Source organism: Hypanus sabinus, chromosome 8 (genome assembly GCF_030144855.1).
Source record: "Hypanus sabinus isolate sHypSab1 chromosome 8, sHypSab1.hap1, whole genome shotgun sequence".
NCBI lineage: Eukaryota > Metazoa > Chordata > Chondrichthyes > Myliobatiformes > Dasyatidae > Hypanus > Hypanus sabinus.
Window position 1 is genome coordinate 155293375 of NC_082713.1, and position 26045 is coordinate 155319419.

Sequence of the window (26045 nt, forward strand, 5' to 3'; positions counted from 1 at the left end):
TAACCTTCCTCAGGTATGTTCCTTTCAGTGAGTGCAGGATATAGAGAGAATATGGGCCCTTGCTTTGGCAAGACTCTGCTCTGCTCTCAATGGATAGTCCCATAATGGAACAGAGAGTCAGCTGAGCCAGAATCTGATGAGCCACGTACCGCAGGCTTACACAAAAGTGAAAACCTGCAATTCTCTGTGAGACAGAGTGAGCGAGTAGGACTAGCTCAAAAGCTTTCACACCGAGCTGGAACAGATAGGCTGAACTGCCTTCTCCTATGCTACAATTATCCTCTAATTCAGAGACTACCCGAGGTAAAACATGTTGGCAATCAATCAAACATTAAATATTTCCAGCTTTCTCCTTGAAATTCTTATCTGGAACATACACACTTTCTTAAGAGGATGAACCTTGTTATAAATTCATTAAGGACGTTTGTAGTTCACAATTTCTTTTCATCATGCACTTCTCAAGATTGCATTAGAAACGTTATTTTAAAAGCAATGTTCTTTGCTCTGCTAGTGACAGTGAATGTCACAGACAAGTGAGAATGTAAGCAGTACGTCCGTCACGACAATGAACTGCAGAGAAGTGAGCCTTACCCTCCCTATTCCCTTTGAGCTTGTTCCATGACTGCGACATTGAATGAGCAGACTTCTTGTGAGGAGTAGTGCTCACTTTCCGCCAAGCATCATTATCAATTTTCTTTTTGCTGGTCTTGTAACTGGATATCATGGTTAAAGGAAAATGCCACCCTTGAAATTCTGATGCACATTCTTCGAACTCTGAAATTAGATTTTTCAATATGATTCACCAGGCGTCATCATGCAAATTTATTTCTAGACTGCACTGTCACATTTTAATTTGACCTTTATTTATTTAATTCAGGCTATATTCATTAAATACCTTGCCTTTTAACTTTTCCATTAGATGTTTCTAGAAGCATGCAAAATTGCCGAGCTGTGAAAGAAAGCTGGTCTGCCTGTGGTTTTTGTCCACATAACGATAAGACAGAGTGTGAAGAACTGAGAAACTTAGGGGTCCAAGCCCATGATTTCCCAAAAGTGGTGACCCAAGTTGATAAGGTGACTTAAGTTGTGTATAACCTTCATATGCTGGGGCATAGAATATAAGAGTCAGATGTTACCTTGCAACTCTAGAAGGTCATGCTTTGTTCTGATTGCTACCATCAGGAAGGAGGAACAGAAGCACTAAGAGGACACACTCAACAATTCAGGAACAGCTTCTTCCCCTCTGCCATCTGATTTCTGAATGGGCATGGAAGCCATGAACACTACCTCACTACTTTTATTATTTCTATTTTTGTATTACTTTTTCTGATTATTACGTATTGCATTGTACTGCTGCCACATTTTGTGACATATGCTCATAATACTAAACTTGGTTCTGATTCCGAATGTATTTAAGAGTATTTCATGCAGCCCCGGTTTGTAGTAAAGATATGATTATGCTGAAGAGGGCGCAGAAAGGCTCACCAGGATTGGAGGACTTTGGTTACCAAAAGAGACTGGTAAGTTTGTGCTCATTTTCCCTGAAGTGAAAGAGGCTGAGAGGTGACCAATAGGAGTAGATAAGGCATAGACGGTTAAACTTACTTTTCCATTGTAGAGGTATAACAACCAAGAGTATCGGTTGAAAGCTAGGAATTTAAAAGGAATTTGAGGGCTTTTTGATTTAGACAGAGTGGTTCATATCTGGAACATACTACGAGGTGGTGCTGAAATCAGATACAATTACTATGAATTTGAGACATTTGACACAAACAGTCAAGATGCAGGAGGATACAGTCCTTATACAAGCAAATATTATATGGGCAAATGTGGGTTTAAGGGTCCAATTTGGGGCTGAATAACTCTATGACAGCAGCTGCAAATTTTTGGACTAATTACCATTTACGAGCCAAAAAGAAAAGGATCATACTAGCATATTAACAATTTTTATATAATAAAGGACATGAAGTGTTAAAGAACTAATCATAAAATGTGATTTAGTGACTATAAAAGTAAATTATTGCACGGAACATGGAACTGTGCCCATGGTCTGTTTTTTTTTAATCAATTATAGTATTGTCTGCACTGTTGTAACTATATGTTAACTATAACTATATGTAACTATGTGGTTTTGTGTAGGTCTTGTAGCTTTAGTTTTTGGTTTGTTGGGTGGTAGAGTTGGTCTCCTGACTTGGTGTGTCTGGGCAGTCTTGTTTTGTCTGTTGGGTTCCTTCCCAGGGAACGTGCTAAGATGGTAGTGCGATATTAATGTGCAGCAGCCTCTCCGGACTCTGGATTTGGGGATTACCAAACGTTATGTGGATTTTCTGCTGTAGTCTGCTTTATCGTGTGCTTTTGTGATATCATTCTGGAGGAACGTTGTCTCATTTTTTTAACTGCATTGCATTTGTGGTTTCTAAATGACAATAAACTAAATCTTGTATAAAGAAGTCCGCTGAGGGAAAAATTATACAATGTTTTGTATTCGGACAAAACAGTGTGCAGACAATATAGATATCAAAGGTTTCAAAGCTAGATTTAATGCCGGAGAAATGTATACAATATACATCCTGAAATGCTTTTGCTTCGCAAACATCCACGAAAACAGAGGAGTGCCCCCAAAGAATGAACGATAGTTAAATGTTAGAACCCCAAAGTCCTCCCTCAGCTCCCCTCCCTCCCACACATAAGCAGCAGCAAAGCAACAATCCCCTGTCCCCCCACCAGCAAAATAAAGCATCGGCACCCACCACCCACCACCAAGCACTTAAATGTGAGCAAGGCAACAATGAAGACAAACTTGCAGTACTCCAAAGACTACATTGTAATAATAAATTATCTAGCATTCTCTTACTTTATACTTCAATGTGAATATCTAGAAAGCATAGACCAGACCTCAATCATGGCAACATTCTGAGAAAAGATAAGATCTACGAGTGTTCTATTTTTTAAATTCTATGATGATTCGGTTGCCACAGTCAACAAATATTTGATCTAAGCCATCAGAGATGCAGAAAATGCTGAGTGGACGGAACCATGGCAGGGGAGAGAACGAGGGGGATGAACAAAGAGAGAAGGAAACTAACGCAACACGAGTGAATCTGCAGATGCTGGAAATAAATTAAAAACACAAAATGCCGGCAGAACTCAGCAGGCCAGACAGCATCTATGGGAGGAGGTAGTGACGACGTTTCGGGCCAAAACACTTCATCAGGAGTGAAGTAAAATGGGATGGTCGAGGGGGGATAAGAAGTGGGGGGAGGGATGAAGTAGAGAGCTAGGAAGCAGTAGGGTGGAGGGAAATGGGCTAGGGGGAAGGTGGAGAATTATGGGAAATAAAAGAGAAAGAAAGGTAGGGCTGGGGAGAGATTATAGCGAGGGGGGGAAAAAAGAGAAAGAGAACCAGACTAAAATAATAGATAAGGATGGGGGTAAGGGGGGGGGGGTGTTGGGGTATCAACGGAGGTCTGTGAGTTGAATGTTCATGCTGGCAGGTAGGAGGCTACCTAGGCGGGAGATAAGGTATTGCTCCATGGTGGACAGGCAGGTGTGAATGGAAGGAGAAGCGGTTAGCTGAAGTTTAAATGACTAGTAATATGCTTTTTTTCTTAAATGGTGTACAAAAGACACAGTATATTGGTTCGGTTATGTGGAATAGCTCCATGTTGAAATAGAGCCATTGGACATTTATGTCTATTTAACAGTGTCCAACTGAATGGGCTACTCACAGTCTTACCAAGACAAAGGAGACACCCTTTTGGTCCACCAGATGTACCTGGATTCCCAACAGAGCAATCCCAGCCATGGTATTTCCACCTAATTCCTTGCCTTGCACCTCTGCAATTTATTCTCTCTTATAAACCTCTCTCTCTGATTGTTTAGCCACTGACTTATACCAAAAAGCCAATTAATTCATAGTCCATCTTTGGGACATTAGTGAAGATAAACACTCTACAGAACTGTATGGTCCTGTAGCATAGTGGTTAGCACAATGCCTTACAGTACCAGCGACCTGGGTTCAATTCCTGCCACCGCTTTTAAGGAGTTTGTACGTTTCCCCTATGACCGCAGGTTTCCTCGGGGTGCAACAGTTTCCTCCCACAGTCCAAAGACGTACTGTACCGATTGGCAGGTTAATTGGTCATTGTAAACTGGCCTGTGAATAGGCTAGAGTTGAGATGGGGGTTGCTCAAAGGGCTGCAAGGACCTATCCCACACTGTATTTCAATAAGATAAAATAAACGTGCCCGGTCAAAGAGAGACGGAGAGCATGGAAGCTTAGAGTTGAATCAGTCTTCTAGAATCCGGAGGAAGCAACACTAACTGTATGGTCACTTTATCAAAAAGACAGATTCAATTTTACAATACACCTAGACAGCTGGATTATTATTAACAGATTATCAACCTAGATTTCTCAATTCAAACCATGTAGGAATGATTTTAACTTACAGCTGAAAAACCAGTTACCAACTGATCAGTGGCATTCTCATTTCTATATCAGACGGGTTATGCTAGTTAAAGAGGTAGAGCTATTATATAGTCAGACTGAGTTAAATGTATTCTTTTACCTTGTTTGGAAAGAGAACAGCCGTGTAGTACAGCTTTGTTGAGTAAGATGCTCAGAGCAGCCTTGACAACGGCCTGCTGCCCCTGATTAAGGCTCTTACGTACAGGCTGCCTTTGTCGAGATTTCTTTACTGAGGCTCGGGAAAGAATAGCTTCTTCCACTCCGGGAGCAATCACATTATTCCACAAGTTGGCCATCCAGCTGCAAATGCAAGAAAAATGATGGGTACATCAAAAAGTACAATGAGAGAATAAGAAACTCAATGTTATTAGAATACAAAGTCAAATGTCACACGCATTTATATGACCTTCCTTTACTGCCATCGGGCCAGTATAAAACTAAGAAAATTAGTTAACCTTAAACAAGGATACAACAGTTCAAAAGGCCCTCTTGTACTTCTGAGGGAATTAAGATGGGACAATAAATGCAGCCACACCAATTTTGGCCACAACTGAGAGCAAACAAACAATTTAACACACACACACACACCCACCTTGTTAATGTAATGTGCTCTTTAAGGCCATAAAACATAATTCTTGTCCATGCACATATATTTTCTGAACTGGTGGAAAAACTTGGTAATGTGTAAATCACTTGGGTTTCAGGGCGGTGGTTATGGCTATCAAGTTAAGTATAATTTATTCTTAACAAAAAGGTATATTAAATCAGTATTGAATAAATTCCAGTCTTGAATTAGGATCTGATTTATACAGGGACATTTTACAAATAAACAACTGAAATTCTCCAGTAGTTTTTGGAATTTATAACTCCCTTCTATATCTACTAAAGATCACAGGACACTTTTTGCACTTGCATTAGATCATTTTGGTTCAGAATGTTTACAAGCAGTGAATATTCCCTGAAAATTACAAACATTGACATTATTTTTTACGAATATTGTGAATATATTTCACATTATCTATACATTCTTTGATTTGAATCAAAACAGATAATATTTACATATCTAAAATTGCAAGTGAATGCTATTTTAAGTTAAAATAGCAACAACCTCAGGCCCAAAAATCTACTTAAAATCAAGATATTCCTACAGCACTTACTTATAACACATCTTCAACTAATTCATTCTTTCTATCCCTCCAAATATGAAATCCAAGTGAACCAGCAGGAACGATTTGTTTTGCAATACATGACAATTTAAAAGAATGAGACGCAAGGAAACAGAAACGTACCTCATTATAGGCTGCACCTGGCCTGGCATGATTGGACAGGAAAAGAAATCTCTTGGTCCTATCAAAGCCTCAGGCGTTCCCAACCGGGACAAGTAGGAATTCAGCTGGTACCAGACTGTGCATACCCACTGGACAGCCTTGCGTACTGGATCAGAGGGAGCTGGTAACTGGCCTTGAAACTGAGAAGTATTGTATGATGTAACCAGCTAAGTGCATATGAAAATACTTAACATATACATAGTAATCATCATTAAATTAGAATCCTATTGTCAATAACTTTGAGATTGAAATGAAGGTAAAACCAACAGTGTTAACATCACTGCATCTGATATTTTCAAGTTTCCGATTTGCAAGAGCTTATATATAGCTAGGGTGCCTGAGACTTCTGCACAGTCCTGTAATAATTGTATGTATTGCACTGAATTGTTGCAAAAAAAAAACAACAAACGAATTTCATGATGCATGTGAGTGATGATAAACCTGATACTGATATGGGTCTCTCTTTTGGACTGAGTGTGGGAAGGGAGCAGGGACAGGGGAATGATACCTGGGAAAAGGGGAAGGGAGAGGGGAGGGACATTTTGTAATGAACAATAAACAAATTGGAATTAAATTACTTTGCCTGCTGCACAGGGCAGGATATGTCTGCACCCACGTCACTCACCCACCCTACCCCTCCCCACCTCCCATGCGGTCCCTGGCCCTCCTCTGGCAGGACAGATTAGAGGGCTCGTCTAGGAAGCTATTTGGATGGAATTGAGGAATAGGGATGGTGTAGTAACACTTACAGGGGTGTATTATAGACCACCTAATGGGGAGCAAGAATTGGAGAAGCAAATTTGTAAGGAGATAGCAGATATTTGTAGTAAGCACAAGGTTGTGATTGTGGGAGACTTTAATTTTCCACACATTGACAGGGAAGCCCATTCTGTAAAAGGGCTGAATGGTTTGGAGTTTGTAAAATGTGTGCAGGATAGTTTTTTGCAGCAATACATAGAGGTACTAAATAGAGAAGGGGCAGTGTTGGATCTCCTGTTAGGGAATAAGATAGGTCAGGTGATGGAGGTATGTGTTGGGGAGCACTTCAGGTCCAGTGATCACAATGCAATTAGTTTCAATATAATTATGGAGAAGGATAGGACTGGACCCAGGGTTGAGATTTTTGATTGGAGAAAGGCTAACTTTGAGGAAATGTGAAAGGATTTAGAAGGAGTGGATTGGGAAAATTTGTTTTATGGGAAGGATGTAATAGAGAAATGGAGGTCATTTAAAAGTGAAATTTTGAGGGTATAGAATCTTCATGTTCCTGTTAGGTGGAAAGGAAAGGTTAAAAGTTTGAGAGAGCCATGGTTTTCAAGGGATATTGGAAACTTGGTTTGGAAAAAGAGAGATATCTACAATAAATATAAGCAGCATGGAGTAAATGAGGTGCTTGAGGAAACCTAGAAAAGCTAAAATAAGATACGAGGTTGCTTTGGCAAGTAAAGTGAAAATAAATCCAAAGGGTTTCTACAGTTATATTAATAGCAAAAGGATAGTGAGGGATAAAATTGGTCCCTTAGAGAATCAGAGTGGACAGCTATGTGTGGAGCCAAAAGAGATGGGGGAGATTTTGAACAATTTCTTTTCTTCTGTATTAACTAAGGAGAAGGATATTGAATTGTGTAAGGTAAGAGAAACAAGTAGGGTAGTTATGGAAACTATGATGATTTCAGAAGAGGAACTACTGGCACTTTTAAAGAATATAACAGTGGATAAGTCTCTAGGCCCTGACAGGATATTCCCTAGGACCTTGAGGGAAGTTAGTGTAGAAATAGCAGGAGCTCTGACTGAAATATTTCAAATGTCATTAGAAACGGGGATGGTGCTGGAGGATTGGTGTATTGCTCTAGCAATTATCGGCCTGTAAGTTTGACATCAGTGGTGGGTAAATTAATGGAAAGTATTCTTAGAGATGGTATATATAATTATCTAGATAGACAGGGTCTGATTAGGAACAGTCAACATGGATTTATGCGTGGAAGGTCATGTTTGACAAATCTTATTGAATTTTTTGAAGAGGTTACTAGGAAAGTTGACGAGGGTAAAGCAGTACATGTTGTCTATATGGACTTCAGTAAGGCCTTTGACAAGTTTCCACACCGAAGGTTAATTAGGAAGGTTCAATCGTTAGGTATTAATATTGAAGTAGTAAAATGGATTCAACAGTGGCTGGATGGGAGATGCCAGAGAGTAGTGGTGGATAAGTGTTTGTCAGGTTGGAGGCCAGTGACTAGTGATGTGCCTCAGGGATCTGTACTGGGTCCAATGTTGTTTGTCAAATACATTAATGATCTGGATGATGGGGTGGTAAATTGGATTAGTAAGTATGCAGATGATACTAAGATAGGTGGTGTTGTGGATAATGAAGTAGGTTTTCAAAGCTTGCAGAGAGATTTAGGCCAGTCAGAAGAGTGGGCTGAAAGATGGCAGATGGAGTTTAATGCTGATGAGTGTGAGGTGCTACATTTTGGTTGGACTAATCAAAATAGGACATACATGGTAAATGGTAGGGCATTGAAGAATGCAGTAGGACAGGTGGTCTAGGAATAATGATGCATAGTTCCCTGAAGGTGGAATCTCATGTGGATAGGGTGGTGAAGAAAGCTTTTGGCATGCTGGCCTTTATAAATCAGAATATTAAGTATAGGAGTTGGGATGTAATGTTAAAATTGTACAAGGCATTGGTAAGGCCAAATTTGGAGTATTGTGTACAGTTCTGGTCATCGAATTATGGGAAAGAAGTCAACAAACTAGAGAGAGTGCAGAGAAGATTTACTAGAATGTTACCTGGGTTTCAGCACCTAAGTTACAGAGAAAGGTTGAAGAAGTTAGTTCTTTATTCTTTGGAGTGTAGAAGGTTGAGGGGGGACTTGATAGAGGTATTTAAAATTATGAGGGGGATATTTAGAGTTGATGTGGATAGGCTTTTTCCATTGAGAGTAGGGGAGCTACAAACAAGATGACATGAGTTGAGAGTTAAGGGGCAAAAGTTTAGGGGTAACACGTGGGGGAACTTCTTTACTCAGAGAGTGGTGGCTGTGTGGAACGAGTTTCCAGTAGAAGTGGTAGAGGCAGGTTCGGTATTGTCATTTAAAGTAAAATTGGATAGGTATATGGACAGGAGAGGAATGGAGGGTTATGGACTGAGTGCGGGCCAGTGAGAGTAAGCATTCGGCACGGACTAGAAGGGCCGAGATGGCCTGTTTCCGTGCTGTAACTGTTATATGGTAGACAATCTCCACCTGACATTTTACCATTAATCTGTTTTACAATATATTTGTAAGTTAATGACATTTCGTCTCCTACTCATTGTCTATTCTTGTTTTATATTATGTTCAGTTCCTTGCTAAAATGATGCATTTTTCTCCTTGATTTGGTGTCTGTGTTAATTCTTCCATGAGACTGTCTGTTCAGCTTCTTGATAGTATCACTACCGGTACCGGGACACCATTTGTCCCGTTATAATGATAATTAAAAGCAAACAAAGAGGAAATGGGAAATTCCATGACACAGATATTACTAGATCTTTGTAGTCAGCAGCGAACTTCAGTGGCTGCAAAATATGGCTGAACAACTGTTTCAAACTGGGAATTAGGCTTCTCAGCTTTTGCTGCAACACCAAAAGGCTTACTTCATCTCTTAACTCACTCTACATCCATTGTACACCAATCTTGTTGCACTTTCCTTATGAAGACTTAATCTTTTTAGGGGGAACAATTCCACTGGTTCTGATTTGGTGGCTCATTTCATGTTGGCAAGCTTTACCAGACTTTTGGCAAAATGAAGTTCCACCAAAACAGCCCTAGTTAAACCAGGTAAAGTGTTTAGCCAGTTACCTGCCAAATTAGCTGCAGAGGAATGATAATCAGGAACCTAGACTGCCTTTCCATTCAAAAGTAAAACGATAATTGTGGTACAACTTGCATTAGTTTCAGGTAACTTAGCAAGAAATAGGGGTAAGATCAAAAATCTCATTGATTAGTAACCTTAACCAGAAGCGTTTCAGGTTTAATCATCCATCTCTTCTTGTTAATCATGATATAGATCAAGTTAATATACAGATGGGTTTAATGCTCACTATTTACTGTAGCTTAGCTCTATGACCATATCTCCTTAAACCTGATACTGCAATAGATCTACAGCTAACTTGGCCTTTAAGATTGATTCAAAGCTAATCCTTGTTTAACTTGCTCATATCTTCTAATTTTATTTTTGATTAATTGCAGATTAAAATAACAGTGCTAATTAGAAGTTTAAAAGTAACTAATTTTATTCATCTGCATAGCTATTTAGGATTTAACTCTACTAATCTACACTGAAACAATAAGAGAATTGGAGGCAGCATTTTACATATTTTTACACAACTTATTTAATTTTTTATGTATTTCTTACTGTAACTTAGTTATTTTTTACGTATTGCAGTATACTGATGCTGCAAATCAACAAATTTTATTTTATATGTCAGAGATAAAAAAAATATAATTCTGATACAGGTGGGTTATTCATTTTCTTAACATGACCAACTTCTGCTTTGCAGAAGAATACTCAGTGGCTAAATAGGTTGCAAGATGGCATAATACTGAAATTATTGAAAAAGGAACTAGAGTGAGCAATAATTCTACTTTACTCCACATATATTTGGCAAAAGGATAATAGATAAGGACTGGCCAATTAAGTTCAAGAATGTTGAACACTAGTATCATAAAAATAAATTCCTTTTTTGATAACTTGCTGTAAAGTCAGGTCAATTCGTAATATAATCTCCGTTACAAATCACCATCACAAGGAAGTGTTCTTACCTTGTGAATAACTTGTCTTTTGAGGAATCTTTGAAGCAAACCACTGATAGGCTCCACATCCCATCGAAGCTGTACCCATCGAAAATGTTGTTGCACCATTAAATCTGAACTTTGAAGCTTTGTCTTTGTCATTGTTCCTATCAGAAAACCATCTTCTTTGAAGTAATAGGTATCTGAATTTCCATTGACTGTAAATCAGAAGTAATAATAGAATAGTGAACAGACGCTGTTAATTACAGTACTTTAATGCTATGGAATGTGACATCTATCTGGACTTGCAATGTGGAAAACTAATCTGCAAGTTATTCCTTTTACAACTTCATAAAACTCCATTATGCTGTAGAACCTCTACACAGGAGGCTTGACAATTTGAAAAGAAAAGTTAGTGAATAAAAATGAGGGAGGCAACTGAGCTGCTTCAGAATTTTCACAATGCCTCTGATTTTAAAAAAGAGACAGTCTGGCTTTAGCTGGTTCTACCTCCAATGATGCTGCCTGCCCTGATGATTATTTCCAACATGTTATTACAAATTTCCAGTGCCTGTAGCATTTTATTTCTGGATCCAAAATATATTTTCCAGTACCATATATCTTACCGAGCAGTTATCATTTTCCAAAGAAGTAACGGTCTACTCATGTATTTTCAATAATCTCCCAGTCCTGTTCCTATAACTACCTGAAGTGCAAAGTTTCTTGTCCCTTGATTAGTGCTTCAGTGCATTAACCAGTATTACATGAGATGCATCATAGTTCTTTATTTTTCCTGCTGCATTCCAAACTTTACTTTGACATTCCTTTTCTTCTCCTCTGTGTACACCTTCCTAAGCCTTATCCAAAATGGGACAGTTGGACACCCTAACTGTATTTGGAAAGTATTTAAGGTAGTTTGATAACGGTGTGTTAAGTGAAAGTTTAGAACTGCAATATTGTTATTTTTTTTTAGTATTGATTTTTCTTCTGAATCTGTTCTTCTATTATGGTTGCAGAAGTTCTGCAGGAGGAATTTAATACAGAAAATTTATACTTCAGCTGAGAGAGGTGGAAACAGGCAAGGGTGTCCAACAGGGCTATGAAGCAGTATAGGATAATCCCCTGTACAGTGATACCATGGATTACAGAAACTCTGATGAACTCCAACTGTACCACTGACTTTTGACAGTGGACTCAGGAGGTCAACCACTGGGAACCAAGGGCCCAAGAAGAAGATATTTAAATTATTAGGCATATCTCTGTATCTCTGCATCAAAAGATACTTTATAAGATATCAACATATTTATTATTTCAAAACTTTCCTAAAAATAATTCTAATTTTGTTCTTATTTGTACTGATATATTTGGGGCAGAGCAATTTTATTAGCACCAGTAATGTGCTGATATGATAAATGGATCTGATAAATTATCTCTCAGCTACATGGCAAGAGGATCAAAGGGACTGAATAGGAAGCAGGACTAGAGAAGAATGGGACTGATAAGATTGCTCTGTTGGGAGCAGGCAAGGACCTGATGGATTGAATATCTTCTTGTATGTCACAGTAAATTGGAATGGATGAATTTCTAATTTTCCCCTCTATTTAAGCAAACCTCATAGATGCACATGTCTGTACATGGAAGGAAAAGAAACATATAAAAATTTTTAAAAAGTAGGATATAAATACATTCTGTATTGAGTTATATTTTACCGCATATAATGTCACCATGATGGCATTATTGAATGGTAGATTAGACAATAAAATTTGATATTTGAATAATTTCCAAGTTGATATCAGGATTTTGTCAACAGACCCTCAGTGCCTTAGGTAATATCCTTTTGTAACTATCGTTATGATATGTCCTTAATTAACATATACTGAAATAGAAAGCAAGAAATAATTTTTCAAAGACGACAGAGTACCTTTCTCCTAAATCTAAAACCTCTAGTGCTTCATAATGACTTGTGCAAAGATTATTAAAATGCCATGGATATGCCCAGAAAATAATCAAGTCTAAAGCAACACCAACCACTATTTCCAGAGATTTGAAAAATTATTACATTAATTTTGTAATAACCTTCATAATACAATTTTTGTGCCAGTGATGGCTGGGTATGGGCCCAGCACTGCAGCGCCATCCATTTTCAGGGCTAGTTGATTCTGATTCTTAAGGTTGTCATAGCCAGGCGTGGTTGTGGGGATAAGTTCCAAATGGCGTGCATCTCTAACAGCCTTTGACAACCAAATCCAACTCTTGGCCTTCACGTGTGGCTTAGTCATTAGGTCCAGCGGAACTGTTCCTATTGATAAGAAAAGGGGCAAAGGTGGACCATTGGTGCCTCAAAACCCGTTGCTTCAGGCAGGTGGGGCTCGTCAGCCATGAACGGCAGCCTGCCTAGGAGAAGGAAAACTCTGACTTTACACCGCCGCTGCCCTGCGGCCATACCTACCCGCGGGAAAGGCCTTGGGAGTAAATCCCGAGGAAGAAATCCAGAGCCGGGATCCCTAAGTCAGTTTGATGTTGTTCACAACTTCACTCTGGCAACCTCTGCGATGACACTGGTGCCAAGCTGTATCGGCGACTGCCCTTCCCTTGGACTACATCAGTGACGTGGAGAGGGGAAACGGCCGGTTCTTCAAATCTTCCCGCCCAGGCTTGCACCCTGGAGAGGACACAGTCCACCAGAGGGGAAAACCCATGATCCCCTGGGATCGACGGCTGCCTACTAATACAATTCCATAAAACCCTAAATTATTACATTTAGTGTAACGAGCAGTTCTGATGCACCTTTAACAAGGATAGAAACGTTGACCTTGGAGGACAAAGTGTAGAAAAATCAAATTGACAGCGGGATTCCTACCCTTCAAATTAAAAAAGATTAGATATTAGGATCATGCTGTTTGCATTTTAATAGGTTAAATAATAATTATAAACTTCAAGGTATAGGAAATGATGATGTTGAGAAAAACAACTCTGCCAGCTGGGAAAACCAAAGTCTCAAGCCTTGCGGTGATTAAGTTAGAGAACACCTCAGCGCACAGGTTGATATAAATATGAAACATGTACCATAAAGTAAAATGGCAATTTATGTTGGATCAAATTTATTTTGTTGTTGACCAGAAGTATTAATCGATACAGGGACATGGCATTATGTCACAGATCAGTCATGTTCTTTGAACAGAACATATGAGAGGAGATAAAAATGACTTACATGTGTTATGTTCCAAATATTTCATACAATATTGAATGATGCCATGAGTTAATTATCTCCTTTGATTTTTCATGTGTTCTATCAAAACCATCCATGCCTCATTTAGCTTAATAAGGTATTAAACTATCCATACCCTCATTTAGCTTGATAAGGTATGCTTCATTTATTCAAAAAAAAACACAGCAGTGGGTTAAATTAAATAAATAAATATAGCATGCTGAAACATAACGCCCAAGTAATCTGTCTTTGCAGACTTGTTAAATGATATACATTCTGCAGCAACCACTAGTAATTAATGATCTTTAATATATGATTTATTAAATACAATACATGCATTAGTAGTGCTGTTGGACAAAGAACACTTGATTTATTTTCCAATTTGGTGTAGTAACATGCTGCTTAAGAATAGAGGAAGTGTTCTGAAGATGAATTGTGGTGAATGGCTGAGGTTGTTTAACTCTCATTGAGGACAAATACAGTGTATAGAATATAGAACAGTACAACGCAGGAACAGGCCCTTCGGCCCACAATGTTGTGCTAAACCAACTAATAAATAAATCAAAAAACCCCAAAAGTAATCCCTCCTGCCTACACAACCCCGCCATCTTCTTCACATTCATGAGCCTATCTAAACACCTCTTAAAAGCCTCTGATGTATTTGCCTCTACCACTTTACCAGGCAGCGCGTTCCAAGCAACCACCACCACCACGTGCTCCTCACATCCACCTTGAACCTACCCCCCCTCTCACCTTCAAGAAATTAAATTAGTGCAAAAAAAGGTAAAAAAAACAAGTAGTGAGGTAGTGTTTCATGGGCTTCATAACCAAAGTTCATCTTTAAAAAGTTTCAGTTTCAGTATAGAATACTTGTGTAAAATCATTTTGTGGTTGCATTTTAGAATTCTAGAAAATTTAAGGAATTCAGGACTCCAAAATAAGGGATTTTTTTTTTCACAATATTTAACTGTCACTGACTTTCAGCTATTTTCCAAGGAATTCACTAGATTATAAATGTTGGCATATTATTAATGTAATAAAGCAAAATGTTATTTTGAAAGTACCATTTTCACTGATTAGTTTAAAATGTAGTATCTCAAACACCAGGGAATAATGAGGCATTCAAAGGTAAGGTATGACATTAGGCTTGAATGTTAATTGGATTCATTTAACAAAAGGACGCATCTGATTCAGAGCTGATTGCCAGAAGTGCAGGTAAACCTTACTCCTGTGCCCACAGATAAGATGTCAGTGAAACTCTCAAGGATTCACACTGTCAAGTACAGAGTACCAGTATCAAGTTGGGAATCGAGCCTTTTGCACGAATGCACAGCTTAGACCCAAAAACAATGTTCTAATCAAGAGGAGATGATGGCAGCTTTGCATCTCGATTGAGGCTGGAATTATGTTGAGGCTTCTGAAGTAGTGACTGTGATGGAGCATTTCTAATAACTCTTTTTACTTGACGTTAACCAGAATTATAGCAGGCACCTGCAGTAGCAACTGTGGGATATACCCACCACTAGGATTCATTCAGTGCATAATGGGAACTAAATCTCAATGTTGGGGTATATCTCTGACATCATTATTTATTTATTGAGATACAGTGCAAAACAGGCCCTTCTGTTGTGGGCGGAAGCCAGAGGATCTGGAGAAAACCCACGCATCCCACAGGAAGGACAGATGATGTCCGACTTTAACTCCAAACACTGTCACCCCAAGCAGTAATAGCTTCGTGTTAACCGCTACAGTGTTGGCGCATGGCCAAGTGGTTAAGGCGTTGGTCTAGCGATCTGAACATCGCTAGTTTGAGCCTCAGCTAAGGCTGCGTGTTGTGTCCTTGAGCGGGACACTTAACCACACATTACTCTGCGACGACACCGGTGCCCAGCTGTATCGGCCCTTGCCCTTCCCTTGGACAACATTGGTGGTGTGGAGAGGGGCGACTTGCAGCATGGGCAACTGCCGGTCTCTCATACAACCCTGCCCAGGCTCGCGGCCTGGAAACTTTCTAAGGTGCAAATCCATGGTCTCTCGAGACTAACATATGCCTATATATAAACCTATAACCGCTACACTATCGTGACGCCCAGATGTAAAGTCTTCATTTTAGAGCAAGTTGTGGTCACAGGAAAAGATTTTATTTTATTTAGAGATACAACATGGAACTGGTTCTCCTAGCCTTTTGAAACTCACCAACCAGTAACTCCCAACAGCCCTGATTTAACCCTAACCTAATCACGGGACAACTTACAACGACCAACTAACTACCTGGCACATCTTTAGACTGTGGGACGAAACAGGAGGACCCAGAGGGAACTGTCATGTTCCACAGGGAGTATGTACAGAGACTCCGTACAGACCTGCAGGGGTTTAAGTCCAAGCTCTGACACCCGAAGATGTAATTGTGCTGTGCTAACTGCTACGCAACCGTTTCTTTGCTATTATATCTACTTTATTGTACAATGTTCATCCTGCCTCATCGGATCCTGTGTTTCCATTAATATTCTCACTATGAACATTGCATTAGGTGGTGATATTACATAAAAAGTGTACCATTGAATTTTTGAAGTTTAGTGGGAATAAGAAAATGGGAGCAGAGACACTATGTAACTTCAGTTGAAATTGAAATCAACCAGTGACCAGTTGCAGAGACACTATGTAACTTCAGTTGAAATTGAAATCAACCAGTGACCAGTTGCAGAGACACTATGTAACTTCAGTTGAAATTGAAATCAACCAGTGACCAGTTGACATGCTACCACCGGACATGCACTCCTGCCAGATAAGCCCTATACAGAGCACAAAAAGCAAACTGCTGGAAGAACACAGCAGGTCAAAGAGCATCTTTGGAGGGAAATGGACAGCTGACATTTTGGGTCAAAACTATTCACCTGGACATCATGACCAAAATTTTGACACCTTTAATTCCTTCAGCATTTTGTTCTTTGCTCGAGATTCCAGGACCTTTTTGGGCAAGAAAGTGAAACTGCTCAGCAAAATAGGTCTGGCTATTTTTTTGACTAAAGGAAACACAAATGTTTTACCACAATTTTAGAATATTATCTTCAGCAGAATTTCAAGAAGTTGCAAACACGCATATCATTTAATTGGTATTCAAGTGGTAGAATATATTGTAGAGAAAAATGACAATCAGCTACTTTATTTTATAGATTATTACCTCAAAAATTAAAAAAAATCACATTGCTAATTTTAACTGACACAGTGGCAGACTCCAAGGTTTCTTGAAATCCAGAGCAGGAAATGGAGTGTGACACCATGATGACATTTCCAAGTCCCTGTGCAGCATGTGCTCTCTTCAGGATCTGCTGATATAGATCAGCCTCCCACAGGGTAAATTAGAAACAACTGCCATTGTTGTGCCATGAAATGATCCAAATTAGAGTTCGTCATTTCCTGCATTTCCACATCATACTGACAATCCTTAATCCTGAAGCTTGTCAGCTTGTCACTAAGTGACTTGTTATGCATATTTTTTTTATATTTATAATAGACTAAACATAAAAATAGGTGACACTGTACCATGCTGGAAAGTGAAGGCATTTTCAGCGCCTCGGTTTTCTAGGGCATCCAGAAGTTCACCTAGAAACTCTGAAAGTGAAGCAGCTGTCTCCAGGTTTTTCATCAAGACTACAGTTACCTTCTCAGTAACAAAAGACTGCTTCAAAGGTACCAGGATACCTGAAACACATTAAATACAGTGAGTAACTAAGAGCTCTTAAAATTTGTTGCACAATTTGAAGAAAAATTGCTGCACTTATAATTTCTAGCCTTCCACGAAGCCAAATATATGGTTCCCAAATAATTAAAATTAACTTTTGATTTCACAAATATACAATAACATTTTATTTTAATACAGACGTGAAACACACATCTGTTGCTCCATAAAGTTATATTAAAAGTAATTTTAAAATTAGAGACTCAAACATGTTCATATAACTTGTGACAGTAATTTATGAATGCCTATGTCCAGTTCACACTTGGTACCAATACTGTGGTTTAGGACCCACACTTTTCTTTGTACGTGACCTTTAGAAGTCATGTATTATTCTCGGCTTTCATTCATTACTTGGTTTGCTGTTGAATTTTAAATCCTCTCAATATTGTTACTGCTAAGGCAATGTTTTAACGGTAAAGAGCGGAGGCTCAGCATTAACTGGGCAATTCAATGCATCTTTTTTACAACCCAGCTTTGACTTGTTCAAAGTCAGCAGCTTTACAGGACAAAGAAAAAACAAACTTCATCTCATCAGTCTGCCGAAAACATACTGAAATATTTCTGGAAGTAGCCTTTCAAGCACGCCGTTGTTTAGTTTGTGGCCCATGATGAAAAATAAGGTGAATGAATCAAGTTTTCTCAAGATAATTCAGCAGAATACAGGCAGAAAACCAGTAAGGCCATGGCATACACATTATCAACCAGATCAATCTTATTGGGTAAATCAATGATGGAGCAAAAGCTGCATGAACAGAAATCAAATGAAGAAGCTGTTTGGCATGAAGTTAAAATTAAATGAGTGGGAAAGGAAACAAGGCATGCTATGCTCTGAATATACAGCAAGCAGAATGCTATACTCATGCCAACATACTTAATTGAAAACAATACAAAAGTTCAAATTTTATGCATTACACAAATGTCTTGCTTGTTGTCTCATGTTATTTAATTAGGACGTACAGTTGAATAACAAGTTCCAATCAATGTTAGTTCAGAACAATCCCCAGGGTCCATCATCACACTGCTCAACTGTCTCTTGAATTATCCTAAATTTCGCCTCCATTATGCTATCCAAAACTTCAATCTACAGACATCAGTTCCAAATCTTTTTCATCAGTTTGTCTCTGTGCCTCTCTTCCAACTACTAATGTCCAAACAGGATGTAATAAATCAAAGCTACTTGGAACAGTTCCTTGTTTGAGTTGCTTCATTTGAAGCCTGAAAAGTCGACATTTCTCCAGTATCCTCTGTGTAGGGATTTACCTGCTTATTCTCTGCACTGCTGCTTAATCTTTATAATATAATACAAAGCAAAAACAGAAAATGTTGGAAATACTTAATAGGTCGGGCCAGATCCATGGGAGAAAAAAAACAGAGTTAATGTTTCAGGTTAATGTCAGGTTCTCTTCCCATAGATGCAGTGTGGCCTGCTACACAATTCCAGCATTTCCTGAGTTTACTTTAGACAGTCGATATCTTTAGTTTCTTTTTAAACTTTCAAGCTCTGAATACCTCCTGACTCGTTGGTATCAAGTCATGGCTCGATTAGGTCACCACAGAAAGAGAATGACCCTTTCCACATTATGCTCTATGTTACACAGAAATGTAATTAAGGATCCTAGTTATTTTGTGAATTGCCGTCTAGACATAGTTACCCATTATTTTTGACTACATCCTTACTCAGTTCATTACCAACCATAATGTAGGTCTGTTTGACATTTTCTTGAAAGTGTAATACTTCATTGCTAATTATGTGTTTCATTTACCACATTCAACCAATGGGTAAATTTTATCTAGATCATTTAAAGTATTTATGCAAAGAACATGCAGAATATTAAAGGAAGTGTATTTACGAGGGGTGATTGATAAGTTCATGGCCTAAGGTAGAAGGCGTCAACTTTAGAAAACCTGCCACATTTATTTTTCAACATAGTCCCCTCCTACATGTACACACTTAGTCCAGTGGTCGTGGAGCATACGGATCCCTTCTTTGTAGAAGTGGTCCACAGCAGGGGTGATTGATAAGTTTGTGGCTTAAGGTAGAAGGAGATGAGTTATTAACTTCAAACTTTCTGCATAATCACTCACAGAGTTGAACTGCATGCACATGTAACAAGTGTCTTGGACCTCCAGGTAGTCCACAGCAGGGATAATTGATAAGTCTGTGGCCCAAGGTAGAAGGAGATGAGTTATACAGCTCTCGCTACTTGCAAGTGCAGTTCAACTCTTTGAGTGAAAACACAGAAAGTTTGAAGTTAATAACTCATCTTCTTCTACCTTAGGCCACAAACTTATCAATCACCCCGTGCTGTGGACCACTTCTGGAGGTCCAAGACGCCGACTTCTACAAAGAAGGGATCTGTTTGCTCCATGATCACTGGACTAAGTGTGTGAATGTAGGAAAAATATATGTGCTAAATTTTCTAAAATTGACTCCTTCTACCCTGTGGCACAAACTTATCAATCACCCCTCGTAGATTTCAAAATGAATGATGCATAAATTCTTGCTTATTACGATGTTAATTTGAAGTAGCGTGACCAGTGATTTCTAGTGGAATAGTTACGTAACCGTTCTGTTACCAATAGATCATCAAAGGTGATCCATCCAAGACAAGCCCACTTCTCATTGCTACGATCAGTGGGGAGGTACAGGAGCCTAGACACACACTCAACATTTCAGGAACAGGTTTTTTCTGTCCACCATCAGTTTTCTGAACAGTCCATGAACCCATAAATGCTACCTCCCTGTTTTGCCTTCTATTTGCACCATTCATTTATATATTTCTTATTGTAACTTACATTAATATTTTGCATATTGCACTGCACTGTGCAAAACAACAAATTTCATGAAATATGTCAGTGATAATAAACCTGACTCTGATTGTTCATCAATGGTTCACAATGGCTGAAGTCCCACTTCATTTACCTATAATAAACACCATTTGGCTTAAGTCCCATTGTGCTTAAGTCCCATTGTGCTTCCCATAATAGAACCCACAATAAAATTTCCCAGTAAAATTCCAGATGAATATCTTTGCTGCATTGAAGCCCAAGGAGCCAAAATTATCCTGCAATAGGCTTTTAATATTTTCTTTATAACCAATGCAATCCACAATAACTTCTCTTCCTTGTCCATAAACAAATCCAATAAAGTTCTATAAAAGGGACAGGAAGTTCCAATTTAATGGCACAGCATAATACACCGCCATCTTGTGGTCTGTTTTATTAACATGCAAGCTTCTTATGAGCATCTTGGGGCTGGGGCAGATATTAATTGATGAATCAATACAGTTATTGTATTTTTAGTACCCTATAGCTAATGCTGGCCTTGTAAGAAAATTCCTTTTCTAAGACAGCTTTGAATATGTAGTAAAGTTTAAATTTAGATTTCAAGTACTGCCAGGTTAGTTTTAGCATTACTTATTATTGTAGATTGTCAAATCTTGAATACATTTATAAAATAACAAAGAATTTCTGTTGTACTTCTGCAACATCTATATTTTTCTCACTAATTAGTCTCTAAATGCTAGTCATCAGTCAAGCTGTACAGAGAACAAAACTTTGTTCCCAAGAATGGATCATTAACTGTGCTACTTAATCTAAATCATAGAAAAAGTACACTGAATTCAGGTGTCACCAGTAAAACACAGGTAACATAATTCAGACATATCAGACCATTAAATTAACTTCCGACTTTCTAAGATACATAATTTTAAGCTCTAATTACATTTTAGGTAGCTATACAAATTTTTCTCCCAAAATGTGTACTTTTGAGTATATTTCTGCTAATTTCTGACTTCTTCATTTCTAATCGGCTTTGTGAAAGGAGAAAGAGAATAAACAGTTGTTTTAATGGCTGGAAATCTGAAATATGTGGTGTGTAAGATTTGTGCTAGGATTTTGCTTGGTATATGCTGTGTATGCAAGTGGTATAATTTTAAAAATTGACAGAGGACACAAAATTGGAGTCGTAGATAGCAGAGAAGTTTTGTTTAACTACATTGGGACTGATCAGCTTGGAAGCTGGCACATGGAATTCAATTCTGACAACTATGAGGTAATGCCCTGTGGGAAGTCAGTTTTAGTAGGCCAGATTGAATAAATGGCAGGGACATTAAATATTGACGTACAGAATGGACTTAGAAAACATGTTCATACTGCCCTGAAAATGGTGAATCAGTGGATATGGTAGTGGAAAAGTATTTTCTATGCTGACTATTGTCCAAGGCATTGAGTATAATAGTTGAGATGTCATATGGCAGTTCTACAAAACATTGGTTAGACTTCACTGACAGTATAATGTAGTTCTGGTCAGCATACTTCAGAATATGCTAGCACGAGAGATACACCACGATATTGCTTGAAACAGAAACCTGCAGTTTTAAGAGGAAAATAGACAGGCTGGGTTCATTCTCACTGGAATGCAGGAAGATGAAAAGTAGCCTGATAGAAATTTATAAAACTATGAAGCATAGATAAGATGGTCAGACTCCTCTTCTCCAGAGAAAGATTCAAGAACTAGAGGGCATAGACAAGATGAGGACAGGACCTTAAAGGAAGTCTTAGAGTGTCTTTCCACCTAGAGATGGTGAATAACTGGAGTGAGAGGAATAGGCCTTATCTGTACACCAGCTACATCTGTACGTGTGTAGATGACGATGGTACCTCAAGAACGGTGATCTCATAGCCCAACCAGAAGCCCGGCTGAATGCAGAGGTGCACTCCCTACTAAAGGCCCAGTTCATTGCCTTTAAGTCTGGTGAGCAGCCGGAAGAAAAGCTCATCTTCGGCATCAAGAAGGCAAAGGTCACCTACACACAAAAAAATTCAGGAACAAGAATGATAATGAACCCCCAGAGTGTGTGTGGTTGGGCATCACTGACCACACATGGAAAAACAGAGTTGACAGTACCAGTGACGCCTCACTCCCCGGTGCTCTAGTTTGCATGCTCGGCCACAAAGGCTACCTCAGTCCCAGGTGCGCAGCCACTGTCTGCAACAGCAGCAGCTGTGAGAAAGACTCTGCAGATTCCACACCGTATGACTGCTGGGCCAGGCGGCATCCGTAAGACCAGAAGATAGTGGAGCAGAATTAGGCCATTCAGCCCATTCAGGATGCTCCATCATTCCATCATGGCAAATTCATTATCCTTCTCCTCCCATTCTCCATGTAACCTTTAAAGCCCTGACTAATAAAGAACCTATCAGCCTCGATTTTAAATATACCCAATGACTTGGCCTCCAAAGCCATCTGTGGCAATGACTTCCACAGATTCACTACCCTCTGCCTGAAGAAATTCCTTTTGGTGCGAGCTCCCAAATCCTCAAGACCTTCTGCAGGGGCACCATTGAGAGCATCCTGACTGGCTGTGTTGCTGCCTGGCATGGGAACTGTACTACCCTCAACCACAGGGCACTGCAGAGAGCAGTGCCGACAGCCCAGCGCATCTAGGAATGTGTACTTGCCTCTGTTCAGGGCATTTACAGCAGCAGGTGCGTAAAAAAAGGGCCTGGAGGATCATCAGGGACTCCGGCCACCTCAACCACAAACGGTTTCACTTGCTCCCATCTGGCAAACAGCACCACAGCATTAAGGCCAGGACCAACAGGCTGCAGGACAACTTCTTTCACCAGGCCATCAGATTGATCCATACACATTAATCTGATTGCACACTGACGGTACAAACATGCGTACAATCGTAGTGTTTGGGCAATATCCTCCCTTATTAAGAAGGTAGGTGTATGGGATTGAGTGGAATCCGGGACCAACCATGATAGAATGGCGGAGCAGTCTCAATGGGCTGAACGGCCTAATTTTGCTCCTATGTCATATGGTTTTATCTCCCTTATTGCTTGTACCTAACGATGGAGATGCAACACGTTGTGAGATGGATGCAAGAAACAAAATTCTAATTCCAAAAAAAGATTTAATGGGGGGTGTCCCTCTATTCTGTCCTAGGCTCGCCCACTATAAGAAACATTCTCTCCACATCCACTCTATCTAGGCCTTTAAATATTCAACAGGTTTCAATGAGATCCTCCCTCATTCTAAACTCCAGTGAGTACAGACCCAGAGCCATCAAACGCTCCTCATATGTTAATCCCTTCATTCTCATGAACCTTTTCTGGGACATCTCCAATGCCAGCACGTCTTTTCTCAGAGAAGGGGGCCAAAAACCCGAGTGTGGACAAACCAATAGCTACAAAGCCTCACTATTACATCCTTAATTTTATATTCTAGTCCTCTCAAAAATTAACGCAAACATTGCATTTGCCCTCCTTACCACTGACTCAACCCGCAAGTTGATCTTGAGGGAATCCTGCACAAGGACTCCCAAGTCCCTTTGCACCTCTGATGTTTGAATTTTCTCCCAATTTATAAGGAGTCCAAGTAGTCAAGGAGTGTGCACACCAGCTCACTGGCACCTTCACAGTCCCCTTCGGCACGAAACTCATCCCGGCTGCTATTCCCACATGCTTCAGATCAGCCACCGTCATCCCTGTATCAAAGAACTCTACACTTACAGAACTAAATGACAACCGCCTGGTGGCGCTGATCATGAAGCGCTTTGAATAGCTGATAATGGCACACAGCAAAAACACCATTCTTGCCATACTGGACACCCACCAATAAGCTGACTGTCAGAACTGCTCTGCAACAGATGTCAAATCATCTGTCATGCACCTGGCCCTGACAAACCTGGACAACAAGTCTCGGCTCGAAACGTTGACTACACTCTTTTCCAGAGATTCTGCCTGGCCTGCTGAGTTTTCCAGCATTTTGTGTGTGGCACATGTCAGAATACTGTTTCTGGATTTCTGTTTGGCATTCAACACTGTTGTCCCAAGGATCTTGGTGAACAAACTCCTGCTCCTTGTTCCAAATACACCACTGTGCAACTGGGTACTGGACTTCCTAACCAATAGACCTCAGATAGTCAACATGTACAGAGGTTCCTCCCTCTCCATCATCCTCAATACAGGCGCCCCTCAGGGTCCGTGCCGAGCCCACCGCCATATGCTCTGGTCATACACGACTGCACAGCCACACAACCGAGAAAACGCATTGGCAGGTGCGGCGATGACACGACAATGTTGGGGCTCACCAACGATCAGATGGCCAACACAGAAAAGGTGGAAGAGCTCGAGGCCTAGCTGCAGGCAAATACCAACTTCTTCATCGTTAATAAGACAAAGGTGGCAGTTATCAAAAACCCGCATTACTCACACCCCTTTTTACATCGGCAGCACAGCAGTGGAAACTGCGAGCAGCTTCAAACTCCTGGGAGTGCACATCTTGCGCGATCTCCCACTGTCTCTGAGCGCAGTCTACACAATCAGGAAAGCTCACCAACGCCTCTACATTCCGACTAGGCTGAAAGGAGTTGTACTATGCACATCTATGCTCACATCCTACAGACATGCAGTAGAGAACTATCTAACAAGCAGCGTCACTGTACCGCACTGGAGCAGACAGCGGGAGTCAAAACTGCCCAACATATCACCGGCACCAGGGGCATGTATACAGAAAGTTGCCAGAAAAGGGCCAGTAACATCATGAAGGATCCCATCCCTCCTGCTCACGGACTGTTTGTCCCAATCCCAACAGGATGCATTCATACCAGGACCACCAGACTCAAAAAGTTACTTTCTTCAAGCAGAAAGGCTGTTCAACACCTCCACCAATTAACCCACCCCTACAACCACCCAATACTTTACCATATCCTGTCAGAAATAGATGCTCCTGTGCTGAGTGTAACTTTACGGACATCAAATTGATGTATTTATATTTATTGTGTTTTTTTTTACTGTTGTGTTTTTTTTGTGTGCTGAATTGGATTCTGAGTAACTATTATTTCTTTTTCCTTTACACTTGCGTACTGTAAATGACCTTAAACAACCTTGAGGTACCAGAATAGGTGGCGGAAGCAGATCTAATCATCATGTTTGAAAGGTGTTTCAACAGATAGGGAAGGCTGAGAAGGTTAGTGACCTAATGTAAGGACTTGAGATAATCGTAGATGGGCATCCTGGTCAGTGTGGATGATGTGGGTGCAAACAACCCATTTCTGTGCTGGACCTTTCTATAATAATGTCTTTGAACATGTATTGCCACAAGGCTACACGTATCTCACAACTTTCTAACCTAACTAACACCACAGTGACATTGCTTCAGCTTCTCGCCAGCATAAAGTGCCTTGTAACTTTTAAAGGAGTATTCATTTAGTTGTTGAGATACAGCGCAGAATAGGCTCCGCCGGCCCTTTCAGCTATGCAACCCAGTTACCTCCTGATTTAATCCGAGCCTAATCACAAGAACATTTACAATGACCAATTAACCTACAATCCGGTACTTCGTTGGACTGTGGGAGGAAACGGGAGCACCTGGAGGAAACCCATGTGGTCACCGGGAGAAAGTACAAACTTCTTATAAGCAACAGCACAATTGAACCTGGGTCACCTGTTCTGTAGGGTTGTGTGAGCCACTATGCTACCTTAAAGCTACAGTACAATTGATTTGCTGTTACAAGGA

At 39.9% G+C, this 26045-nt stretch overlaps 1 protein-coding gene across 3 annotated transcripts in view; it reads right to left on the reverse strand.

Annotated features, from left to right (window-relative positions):
- The window catches only part of cttnbp2 (cortactin binding protein 2), a 169193-nt gene that overhangs the window by 16713 nt on the left and 126435 nt on the right, over positions 1-26045 (reverse strand). For all 3 annotated transcript variants that reach the window (XM_059978307.1, XM_059978306.1, XM_059978308.1), the window contains 5 exons: positions 17320-17478; positions 10599-10786; positions 5758-5936; positions 4569-4768; positions 592-774 (listed from right to left, as the gene is read on the reverse strand). In XM_059978307.1, coding sequence (XP_059834290.1) covers positions 592-774; positions 4569-4768; positions 5758-5936; positions 10599-10786; positions 17320-17478 — 909 coding nt within the window. The remainder of the gene's footprint in view (positions 1-591; positions 775-4568; positions 4769-5757; positions 5937-10598; positions 10787-17319; positions 17479-26045) is intronic.